The sequence below is a fragment of the Strix uralensis genome, chromosome 4 (genome assembly GCF_047716275.1).
Source record: "Strix uralensis isolate ZFMK-TIS-50842 chromosome 4, bStrUra1, whole genome shotgun sequence".
In the NCBI taxonomy this organism is placed as follows: Eukaryota; Metazoa; Chordata; class Aves; order Strigiformes; family Strigidae; genus Strix; species Strix uralensis.
In genome coordinates this window covers 68,559,729-68,572,421 of record NC_133975.1, presented here as the reverse complement: position 1 = coordinate 68,572,421, position 12,693 = coordinate 68,559,729, and the positions used below count along the sequence as shown (strand labels likewise).

Genomic DNA, 12,693 nt, shown 5'->3' with positions numbered 1-12,693 from the left:
ACCCTTGAGAACAAAATTCACATGTCTGTAAAGGGTAAAATACAGCATAACATTTTTGTGAGTGCTGAGAAGCAAGAAAGTAGCAAATTCATTTACCAAATAGGAGAAAGTTTACTAAGTATTTTAAACTGACATAGTAATACATAATTTTTTATAGGAAATCTCACACATGTTCAGCAATATTAGAAATACATCCCAGTACTAAAAATATGCAAAGCTTATATAAATCTTTTAACTTTGAAAGGTAACATCTTAAAAAGTACTGCATTTACTCTGTCACCTACAGTTGGACAAAGTTAAAAGGTTTATTAAAATTATCTGAAGTTGTATTGTTAACTTTTTATCTAAGAAAAGTCTTTACACCAAAGGGAATCCTGCAGTTCAACTGACTGTGTGAAAAGACCTTTTCATAGACATAAGATTTAACAAATTAAAATAAAAGGTTGCCTTTTTATTCTTTCTCTGACAATAGCCAATACTAGATGTTTCTGTAAAACAAATCACCAGTGATTTTTAAGAACCAGAATGACAGTTGTGTTATAACAGTTTCAGGTTTTGTTTCATTTTATTTCTTACTGCATTTTAACAAGGACATGTAATATTTGCTGCAATCAAAAAATCAAAAACTGGTTTTTTTTTCTGCCAGACAATATCCTGCTAATATAAATAGTCAATCTTCCATACAATGTTTTTTATTGAAATTTTCAACATCTGCTCATAGAAAATCTGCTATAGGAATGCAAACTTACTTGTTGAGAATATACCTCCTTCTGGAGAGAGTGCTTACTGGCATTACCTGCCCTTCCTATAGCAGGTTTTTTTTCAATATATAGGTTTTTTTGCAAATGCAGAATAAGTACACCCAGAACATGCTGACTCGTGGCAAACACAGCTCATTTCTGTACAAATGGGAAGGTCAAAAGAGGTTAGGAGTTTCAAGGAAATTGGCACTTGCTTGAACGAAGCTGATAATTGAGAGAGATAAACAGCCTTGGCAGATTGCTTCAGACTTTCAGATCACTGGTAAAAGTATCTGTCCTACGTGTGGGCTCTGGGCAAGGTAACTTTGGAGGGTGCAAAGATGAGACAGGCTGCATTGGCAGAACTATGAGTTTCCAATTCCCATTGCTCTGGCTTGGGTGTATCAGCATGAGCATGAGACAGTAACTCTCTGGGCTCTGCCATATGAAGTGGCTGCTGCTGGCCAGATGCACTGGCCACATGCAGGCATCAGAGGAAGGGTTATTTTGAGCTGGTGGTAGTCTGATCTGAATACCACATGTTCACTGGTGCCAGAAGGACACAAGGTGTGCTCCTGGAGAGCATCCGCTAGTCTGGCTAAGCCCTTATAACTGGGCAGGTCGCGTGGTCCCAGACCGCTCCATGATGCAAACCAATGTATGGGATGTAGCAACAATTCAGGGAATTTTCTGCCAAAAATGCAACAACTGTTTTAATCATCTTCCCCCCACCTCACAGGTTCTAAAAGTGGTTCTCCCTTAATATTGGACTCACCCACCACTGCAGCTTGAGCTTATGCTGTCATTTGAATTAGAATTGAAAATCTCCCAATGCACAAGTAAAATAGGAATACAAATTTAACCTGTCCAAAATAATGGCTCTGGGGTCCCAGCTTAAGCGTGCAAAGGAATGTAATGCTGCTGTTCGCAGTGCCAGAAAGGGCCAAAATTTTGAAAACCAGACAAAAACATGCACAAAATTTTTGAACAAATTTTGAAATTAAAAAATCAATGCAAGTCTTGAATGTAAAAATAACCTAATAAAATCTTGTAAGATATTGTTCCTTAGAATATGTAAGAAAATATAGTCACTACAGGCATCTCCCATTTTGCCCAATAGCTTGCATTCAAATATATACTCCTCCTTTAACACATTAGTTCTCAATCCCAAACAAAATTTGATAACAAAATGAGAGGAAAAAAGGAAGCAGAGTAACAAAAATCACTAAAAGAGGACGTACAATATTTAATTTACCCAAGTAAACTGAACATGAAACTGATCAAAGAAAATCTGATTATTTGTTAGTTGTTTCTTCTTAAAGTCATTGGGTATCTGAGTGACTGATGTATTTGTGTGATGAACTACGTAGTGTGCAGGTTTTATTCAGAGTCTAATTAGCTTTTTATACCGAGAACTTACGAAAAACTGCCTTATTTGTGAATGGCATATTACCATTTCACCATTTGGTTGCTATGGTAATGCCAGCAGCAAATAGTAAGTAGATAAATAGGATTTTATATGTATTCATCCAGATACTTACTTTTGGACATACCATTCAGAGCAGTGTTCATTATCTAGCTCAGGACACATTTGCCTTACATTTATGTGTATCTATACTCCCTAACACAGGTTTGGTGAAGGTTTGTAGATTCAAGTTGATACAGTACATTTAAGTTAACAGAGTAATAAATGGCCAGATTTTTCAGAAACTTTTAGATATAGCTTTTTCCTTTATACGTGTTCATGGCAAAAAAATAGAGAAAAGTGTGATTTAACACTTCTCATTATAGAGCTATTTTTCATTTCACCTTTAAACTGACTCATGCTTTTCAGGTAGGTAACAACATTAATAAGCAGAAATTACATTTTGCTCTCAGTAAATCATGAAATAGTGAGTTTGGCTTTCTTTTTTTCAAGATCAGCCAGTAACCTAATATCTTTACTAATAAGGAATGGATAATTTTAAGTGGTCACATTATGTGATGTACGAACAAGTGTTCCCTACAGATTTAACTTAATTTCTGTCAATGAACCAAAAACGTTTCTTAGCAAAGTACTTGAAGATGCCCAGCAGAACCTGCTATTCCTGGAATTAAAGTAATCAACAGTTCTCAGATAATGTAGGGAAGAGGAAGCACAAAAAACCATAAAAAATCATCATCTCACATTTTAGTCATTTCCCTCTGAACATCAATTTTATATCACCAGAAAACAGCTAATGTATCCTGTAGTACCAGGAGTAAAATGAATTCAGTAAACACCCAGAGCGTGGGAAGGGATCCGGTGAGAGCCACAGTGGTAGGACACCCTGAAACCTGGAGATGCTGCAGAGGAGTTGAAAAGGGCTTTTTCTGGACCTGATAGAAACGAGCCTCGCCAGGAGAGGAGGCAGAGCACAGCCTTTCTTTCTGCCAGTAGCTGATGATAAATGCTGGATGCATGTCTGAATAGTCACTCAGACCAATGAAACTAATTACCTCATTTTCACATGTATAGCTTACACGTCCAATAATTTTCTCTCTTTTAAATATATCCTAGTCTATAGATGTGGTTATCAGGCCTCATCATCAGATGGGGTTTTCAGACAGCCCACGCTAAGTCGGGAGCGGGAGGGATGGGGAGCAGAACAAAGACAGGAGAGCATCAAGGAGTGAAAGGAACGTGCCCAGCACGCTTGCAGTTAAGCTTCTTCCTTAATTCCTTCTGGCTGCACATTAACTACCTCATTGTGCTATTGGAAGACATTTTCAAGATAACCTATAGATTATATTCACAAAAATGCATGTATTTCCTCATAGAGACGGAGCTGAATAAATATTTATGAAACGAAAAAGCTGTCTGTCAAAGTCCAGCTTTTTTTGCTACTACCTTAATACCATGGAAAATATAAGCAGATTCAGAAGCTATGGGGGATATTTATTTTTTTATTTTTTAAATCAGGAAGGAATCTTGCTCTTATTCCAGAAATAGGAAACAAAAATCCCACATATGTTGCTGAAACAATTTTTTTCCATCTGTTTACTGCTTTAATGCTGTTTTATAGCTTCGTAAATAAGTAGCATCTGCTTACCTTTAAAAAGAACCAAACAGGTAGGATGCATATTAAAATACACTCAGTATGTAACAAACTGGCAGGCAAATCTATTCCATGTAACTGTAACACAGCATAATCCAAAAGGATTATTTATCACTCTGCAGTTATCAGACTGTAATTCCAGTTCCCCTCATCTCTCCCCATTTTTAGCTTGTGCTACATACAAATAGATACAAGACTGTCCAAGGACAACAGCTTCTCCAAAGCTGCTGTCTGCAGGAAAAATAAGCTTTGAATAATTACATGATCTTTTTCTGTTCCTAAATATATTCCTCCCTCTGCTGTGTTGCAGGAGCATGGCATACCGACTGGCATGGGGTACGCAGTGGCTCCGCACCACTCTGGGGTCTACCCGGTTCACATCCAGCTGTATGAGGCCTGGAAGAAGGTCTGGCACATCCGAGTGACCAGCACAGAAGAATATCCACACCTGAAGCCCGCACGGTACAGACGGGGCTTCATCCACAATGGCATCATGGTACACTGCATTTCCATGCTTCATAGCAATAGTACTTTAAGTGATTCAAAAGTATGCTATTTTTACCAAATGCTTCAAGTTTTACAGAAATCATTAAAATTCTCTGTGATCGAGGATTTGTAAGGATGCCAAAATAGTGCATTTGTTATGCAGCCAGTTTAAAAAAAAAAAAAAAAAAAGTCACACAAACTCAGACAACTGAAATGTAATCCTCAGAAACTAAATGTACTTGTAGTCCCATCAACTATCAACCAAGTTATGCATGCGTACTTTGAAATTCATTAAACTGCCTAAGACCTATGTTTCAAGCTCTGGTACATCTTTATGCATGAAAGGATTAGAAATCTGCCACCTGGGAAGGTGAGCAGGTGTAAGTAATCTCCTCCAGCAAGTATGACACTTCTCTGAGGCCAAGGTTTCATTCCGAGCTTTGCTTCTGAAACTCCCAGAGCCAAGGACTGGACACGTGCCCGACTCTTCCAGACCATGCATTTGTGCAAGGAGGGAGAAGGTTCCTCACATACACACTTCCACTACATGAAGGGCAGGAAAATGTATAAAATTATTTGGCCTGTCTTACCAGCCAGCTGCAATCCTATAGGTAGGTAAAACACAAAAACTAAATATGCATAAGTGAAGTTAGAAATATTTCAAGGGCAGATCCTGTATTGCTTTAAAGACCCAGCTGACTTGAATATTGCCTATGCACATAAAGTCAAAATTGTGATCCCCTAAACAAGACAAAAGGAACATCTTAAAACCAAGAAGTTACTGCACAGAGTCCAATTACTATTGGAATAAACTCAAATTCAGCAGTGCATTTACAGGTATATTAAAATTCTCTGCTGAATGTAGGTTTTATTTGTTGTTTTAACTGAGTAGAGAAGCAAAAACACTGACTGGAGGGAAACAAAGGCCTTTCCCAGGTGAATTATGTCTCTGCATGGATTAGGCAATACCTATAAACCCTGACACTTGTGTTTATTTTACCAGAGCCTTTTGATAGTACCTAGCTAATAACGTAACTAAACTATCTAGTTCTCCAAGATGAGTTTGTTTTCCCAAGCCTGCTAGCTGGCCTGTTTCTGATATGCAACCTCTTAATTTATAAGAGGACGAGGAGCTGACCTCAGGCTGGTCTCATGCGAGCATCCCACCAGTCCCATACATGTTTCACAAACAGGAACGAGGGGCTCAGCATGATTTTCAGGACTGAGGAAAGTATGAAGCAACAGGTCTTTTGTGGTCCATAGCCTTGAATACAAATTCAGTTCAGTGTCTCAAGAACAGTAAGATTAATTGCCTGAGATAGCAAAGGCAGCCAGGAAGCACTATTTATCTGCTAATAAACTAACCTTGCTAAGGGAAGAGAGGTTTGGCTTTTTGTTTTCTTCCTCTTCCAAGTGCCAGGAAACAAACACTTATTATGAGTGTATGAGATGAATAAAATGGTCTGCATGAAAGCTCAGCGCATATGTGTCAGCTTTCCAGAGCTGGCATCTGGAAATCTCCACATCTGCAGGACCGCACTTGTTTACCATGAGAGTACAGAAGGCACAAAGGAGCCCATAAATAAACACGCCAGAGTGCAGAGGCAGAAAGGATTGCAGTTTTGTTTCTTTCAGTTGCTGGAGGGATTCGGGTGGCTGTGCCAGGGTAGGTTTGCAGAAAGAAGTTAATGTCACAATGGCACTGTTATTTTGTTCTCAGGTGCTCCCTCGACAGACCTGTGGCCTTTTCACTCATACTATTTTTTACAAGGAATATCCTGGGGGTCCTCAGGAGCTGGACAAAAGTATCCGAGGAGGTGAACTCTTTCTCACCATTCTCCTGAATCCCGTAGGTACCTTCTTTTGCTATTTTTTGGACACACTGACTAACGGGGAGGAGAGAGGGAGGAAGGGAAGGACATCAGTTTCCTTTGATCTTGTTTGGGAAATAAAAATCAAGACCACTTGCTCAGAGGTAACAAGCAGTTTAAGAGGAAAGGAGCAAAATGTCTTCTGCTAATTTCTAACTATAACTATATGCAACAAATTACTGGAAAATGCATTAATTTCAGCTCCAGACTGTTTCCCAACCTGAAGCCAGGTCCCTGTGAGAGAAAAGCACACTGACTTGTCTAACTGAGACTGAAAAAAACCACTGAGGGTAGAGAAAACTGTGTGATCTTATTCCACTTTTCTTTTTTTTCCATAAGATCAGCTCCTCAGGCACTCCTGATATAGCTCGATGGAAACCAAAGGGCTTAGGCCTGATATTATTCCCCCCCCACTGGCTCTTAAAAGTAGGCTTTGTGCAGCTAATACCCCAAGCAGGACATATCCTTCTAATGAACATTTTTGCTTTGCTCAGTGCTGCATTTCTTTTCTCTGTCAACATTACATGAATCATAAACTATACATATATGTATGTGTGTGCATATAAACAACCTACATATGTATAAACACACACATATGTATGGTTTAATGAAAAATGCCACAGACTTTAAGGATGCTTTGTAGAGGTCTCATGCAATTTAGTCTCTCAACTAACAAAGCAATCTGAACTGCGTTGTGCTAATACACATAGTCAAACACATGACAACACGACGTAGGTGGGTGCATAGATGTGATTGGGATGGCCAAGGATCAAGGAGGAAAGCTACCTGACTGCAAATGCTATGTTTTGAAGTCACAGTTCTCTTGCCTGTGAACAGTCTGGTGCCATTTAAGACAGCAGCCTAGAGGTGGAAGGAGGAAGGACAAGAGCAAAACAAATCATATACCAATTATTTTTTTGCCATTGTCCTCCCTTCTTTCTGTTCCACCCAAACAAGTTATGCCACTCACAAGATAAATGTCTCGTGTCTTGCCAGGTGGCCTAATTTTCAGTGGTTTTAAATTGCAGTACTCATTGACTTCTCTGCAGAGTTAAAGAAACTTCAGGGGGAGCTAACTCTCAAATCCAGGTCACTTTTATTTAGAGACCTAAATATAGATTGCAGTATTATACAATTAGGTGAAAATTTTGGCTGGGAAGCTAAGTTGGCATCTGAGTCGAAGATTCAGTGGGCTTAAAGAAATGGGACATTTCTATTAGGAATTTTTCTGTACCATACAAGTTACAGCTAATTTGAGAATAAAAAATATCCCTGTTCTTTTCCTGTCTCTCCATTACCTGCAGTTCCCTCAGCCTGGCTTTTCTTCCCATAGTTTCCTTAAGTGTAACTTGGCTCATCACTGTCTTGAGATGCTGCTGGAATTTATCCTTAGCTTTATCATGCTTTGATCAATACATGTGCATCGTTCACTTATCTGAAGATTTCCTCAGCTTTAGGCAGTGTCCCAATTCCTCAGTCAATCACCAAGTCTGAGCCTGTGAGCAGGCCACCTGCTCACAGTCAGGCCACCCCGACTTCCTCCTCTGCAACTCACCTTTTCCCTATTTTCAGGTTTTTCTTGCTTACTGACTGCAAATAAGCAGGAAGGCACAAGCTCACAGTTGCTTATTAGACTTTGGATCTTTTAAACTATTGCATCCAAATGTTCTTTCAGGCTGAGGTTATGGGGAAGGGTAGCTCTTCAGTTAGTCTGGAAATTATTTTAAAGGCTACTATTGAAATCTGAATGAAATCAAATAATCCTATACATTATTGTGTGATATTTGAAAAGAACAGCTTTTCTATACTGTTAATGTTTGATTTCCCCCTCCCACTTTTATGATTTTCTATTTTTACCTCATCAAAACTGATATTTTACTGAGCTGTGACACAAGTGAAATATTGACATGCACTTCCCTAACTCTGACTTAAGTATGAATCTGTTCCAATACAAGTGCTTATTCAGACAGGAAGAAATATAATTTAATCATGTGTGAGCTGAAGTAAGATATACCACAAAACCCACCATCATTCAAGTCAGGTTGGTACACTACCCTATGAAATATGCACTGACTGACAACAGTAAAAGCAAAATCCTAGATTATCTCAGAAGGAAACTGATGTGAGTAGGAAACAAAATCACCTGTATTCATATAACCTTTTTCTTTTTTTTTTTAAATACCAAGTTTGGACAGCACACAAATGAACAAATGGTAAGACCTTTCTTTTATTCAGTGTAAGAGAAGGTGTAGTGTTTTGGTGGTTGATTTGAAAAAGTTTACAGATTAACACCTAAAATGTATTGTGTCTTCTGAAAAGGATCAATGGAGTGCCTATTCCACTGGCCAATCACAAATTCAGTTGAATAAAAAACAGGTTTTGATTGTGATATGTTCTCCAATCTGGCAGCAGTGCATACTGGAATAGCAACAAGAGACTTCCCATCTTATATCCTAGAAGATTTTCACACACCTCCGCTCATTAATAAGCTTCCTTAGTATTTGGATATCAACCTGTGCAGTTCAGGGTTTTACCAAGAGCACAGTTCAGGGGTTTACCATGAGCAGAAACCAGCTTGTGCTCTCCAAATGGATTATGGAAAAGAACAACTGAGAATGTAACGGCTTTTCCAAAACCATAATTTAAAATTTTGTTGTTGAATCATATTGAATGAGATACCTAATGTAGTCCATGGATAGAAACCATATCCATAAAATAAAATCTTAACTAGAATGCACTGTGCCCCCACCTACCTAGCACGTAGGCTGCTTTACACATTGTTGCAGTTATCCTACTTCAAGTTTTGCAGGAAAGGGATTGCCTGTACCATTGTTTATTTTTGCATTATTGATGTTGCTTAAAAATATTTTTCATTTACTCTTTAAAAACACCAGCCAGACTCTTTCCTGGTGTGGAAGAGATTCACAGAAAGAGAGTAGCTCTGATTAATTCTATTGTCACGGAGTTGCACAAGTCTCCTGCTTAGCAGGCTCAGGTCTCAAGCAGGTGTGTGCAATTACCACCAGCATTAGTGTGAGTTATGTGCATACAGGGGAAAGGGGAACCCCTCCACATGGGTAATGCACTCTTCTGGAGGGTGAAGATGGTCTAAAACTATTTCTGCTTGCAGAGAGAGAACGAATGCATGTGTGCTCCCACAACACTGCCAGGCTACCATGACAACTGAAGTTACATACTAATTATGTGTGTTATTACCATAAAAGATCATATTCCAGAGTCCAAGATTGGGTTAGAAATCTCCTTATGCAGCTAGTTAGCTGTGGTGCACAGTGTCATTCACTACCCTTACCTGGTTCAAAAACCACAGGGGCAACAACAACAACAACAACAACAAAGGAATAGCTGGTTTTGCAGAGCCATTTCTAAAGCTACAGCAGATGATAATTTTGTTATCATTTTATGACGTCCCTTCTTGATCATCAAGTAAGCTAGGAGTTAGATGAGGGTTTCTGAGCAAGTTTGTTTGTGGTCATTACCTGTCTGTCTCATTTCTGTGGGGTTCTTTTGTTCCCTTTCTCAGTTTTTACATTGGTATGTTTCTGTAGATGAGCCTAACAAGAGTTGGGCAACAATTCCAAGTTAGATGTGATATATAACAACATTTTCTGACTTTAGATGCTTGAAAAATCTAGGTGCTTTCCCTATAAAAACAAACTAACCTATAAATAATTGCTAATATAACTTTTAAACCAAAAATAAAGTGAGCTGTGCAGTTCAATGACATCTTCCCAAAGCAGCTGCAGTAAGGGCTAGTCTCCCACACATTGCACAAATATCTGTTTGCTCCTGGCTTCTCTTTTGGAGGCAGCTACTAGTTTCCTCCAAATCAATACTCTGGACATGAGTTTTGAGGATGGTTTACTTTAGGGACTGTTCCCAAAAGCCAGTCCGGAGAGAGATGCTTTGGCTTTGGCTCTCTGCAGACCCCCAACACCATTCCCAGCAGGCTTTCAATCCTCTCACATCTTCCCACTCTTTTGCTCCATGTCCTTGAGTGTGCAACACACATTTGGTGTCATGCATAAAAACATCCCTCTAAAGCAACAACATAGTTCTTGCATTATTTCAGACACTTAAAAAGCAGATGTATAAAATAATTGTTATATTTTTGAGCCATATGTGCAGAAATGCTATGTGGTGGGAGCAATGTAGGCATGAGCTTACTCCCTGAGTGGATACAGAGGGACAGCACACTTCACATCTCATACCTCCACCTACAGACAAAGCATCGCTGCTGTAAGGCATCTCCTACCACCGTATGGAAATGACCAAAGCTGTTGGAGCACTAAAGCCAAAAAAATTCTCTCACTTTCAGTTTGCCTTGTTGAAGAGACATGTAGGTGCATCTATTGCTTATTAAAAAGTAGACTAACAACATTAACTAAAAAAGCGCAAAGAGGTGCTGCACAGTTTGGCCCCTCTTTCCCTTCACCATCCAGCACCAGCTTCCTTGCTCAATTCACCAGCTTCCTTGCTTCATCTTACTAGTCCAACACTTGCCCCTTTACATACCATATATATTCACTAGTTAGGGAAGACAGGAGTACAGCTGAGAATAGTTCAGTTCATATCCACAGTTATTTTGAGGCAAGTCTTCCAGAAGTGAAAAGCCATGCTTTACTCTCAGGTAAATAGAATTATTATAGGTTTCCCACACACACACTTTAAGACAGTGTTTTTCAGACTGTTTCAAATTTTAGAAATAATCACAGCACACCACCACCTTTTGCTGTGAATTACAGCTATTTAGCTGTCTAAAAACAAACTAAAAGTCAGCTATTTCTGGCCTTCTAGCTTAAGACGTCAGGGGCAAAGAAACAGAAACCTGAAAGTCTGCAAGTGGTGACACAAGCTGTTCTGAAGAGACGCAGATGCACAAGTGGATGAATAAACTTTAGCGTGAATAGCAGCCCAAGCATAACAGAACCAAAGTCAATATCAATGCCAACTTCCAGGAGGACTACTGCCTGCTTTTCAACCCTATAACCACCAACCCAATGCTCTCTCTGCATTGACATCGATACATTGAACAGGTCTATCACATCTAACTGAAACAGCCCTCAGCAGAGTTAAAAAACAAGTAATAGATCATGATTTTTTCATTGCATGGACATGGCATCTGCACTACGATCCTGCTTTGTTGAAGAAAATGTCTTGCCTGGGTGATGTAGACCAGGGTTTCCAGGCACAAAGCAATGACTTGATTTGTAGTTGTGTTTTTAATGGCATTTCAGCAGTGAAGATGGGTTGTAAAAGATAGCACACAGAAGTTTGTGTCTCCTTAGGCTGTTATGACATCCATTTATAATCTTTTATCCCATGCCCTTAAACAAGCACAAGTAGGAACACAACTTAAATAATCAAGTTTTGATTAAACATTTTTTCAATTAGTTTGATTACTGAAGCACATTTCAAGAATAATTAAAAGTGGGGAAGCAAATTTACTAAATAGGATTAATGTAGCAAATAAGAATTTATTTATAACTAATTTAGGGTCACACTGCAACTCTTAATGATAACAGCGAGCAGTAACATTGACATTGCAGTACACTGACTGCAATGCTATTTCATCTGTGAGCATATATTCCACATACTTCACATGTGAGAAGTTCACAAAGTGGCCTCAGCAGGGAGCAGGTGGGAGATAATTAAGTTTTTTCATGAGGTAAGGTACCTGCTACTAAACCTTGAAAAAGACAAGGACTGAATATCTGCTAGCCTTTCCTAACTTTAAAAAATGCCACCAATGAAGGCTACTGGCAAATTCTCTTTTTTCCCCTCCTCAGCCTTGAAAAGCAAGGGGTTTACAGAAACCATACCCATTACTCAGTTTGGAGTTAGCAATTTCAGCAAATGTATTACAAATAAATACTAAGCTCATATACTAAAATGTTTCACTTTCATGAAACAATACCACGTAGATGGTTAAATTAGAAAATGCTCAAGTGACATTGCATTAGGATAAAGAGTTTGCAGAGAGATTGTCAAGGGGATCTTCCAATGGATTTTTTTTTTTTTTAAATGGCTTCTACTGAATACTCTGTGGCTCAGAGAGATATTTTCACTTTCTAATTTATGAATCCTAAAGATGAGTCATGTCTGGCAGAGATGATTTAGTAGTATGCAGAGGAGGGATAAATTCCACCAAGACAGACAGAAATCAAACCAACTTTCCTTTGAGTTTTAATGAGTGTTACAAGAATCCGAGCCAGACCTTTCCAGGATCCAGCTAATGCAGAAGGCTGCTCCAGTCTAGAGTTTGGGGTACTTATTCTTTGCATAAACACTTCAAAGCAAAGCTCATTAAAGTTAGAGGAAAAAGTCTCAGCGATCAGACTGCATTTGAAATAAACCTAAATAGTGCGACTCCAAAAGCTATCCATCTAGCTCCTCTCTGAAGGGTTTCATTCATTTGGAGGGTTAGAACAATAACAAGGAGCATCAGATGTATTTAAAAATAAGAAATACACATACAGTTTGGGATAGAAAATGAGACAT

At 38.8% G+C, this 12,693-nt stretch overlaps 1 protein-coding gene across 1 annotated transcript in view; it reads left to right on the top strand.

The window, feature by feature from the left end:
- LOC141942937 (bifunctional heparan sulfate N-deacetylase/N-sulfotransferase 4) overlaps window positions 1-12,693 on the top strand; it is a 108,423-nt gene that overhangs the window by 57,520 nt on the left and 38,210 nt on the right. The window contains exons 5-6 of the mRNA XM_074867204.1: window positions 4,128-4,313; window positions 6,024-6,152. Coding sequence (XP_074723305.1) covers window positions 4,128-4,313; window positions 6,024-6,152 — 315 coding nt within the window. The remainder of the gene's footprint in view (window positions 1-4,127; window positions 4,314-6,023; window positions 6,153-12,693) is intronic.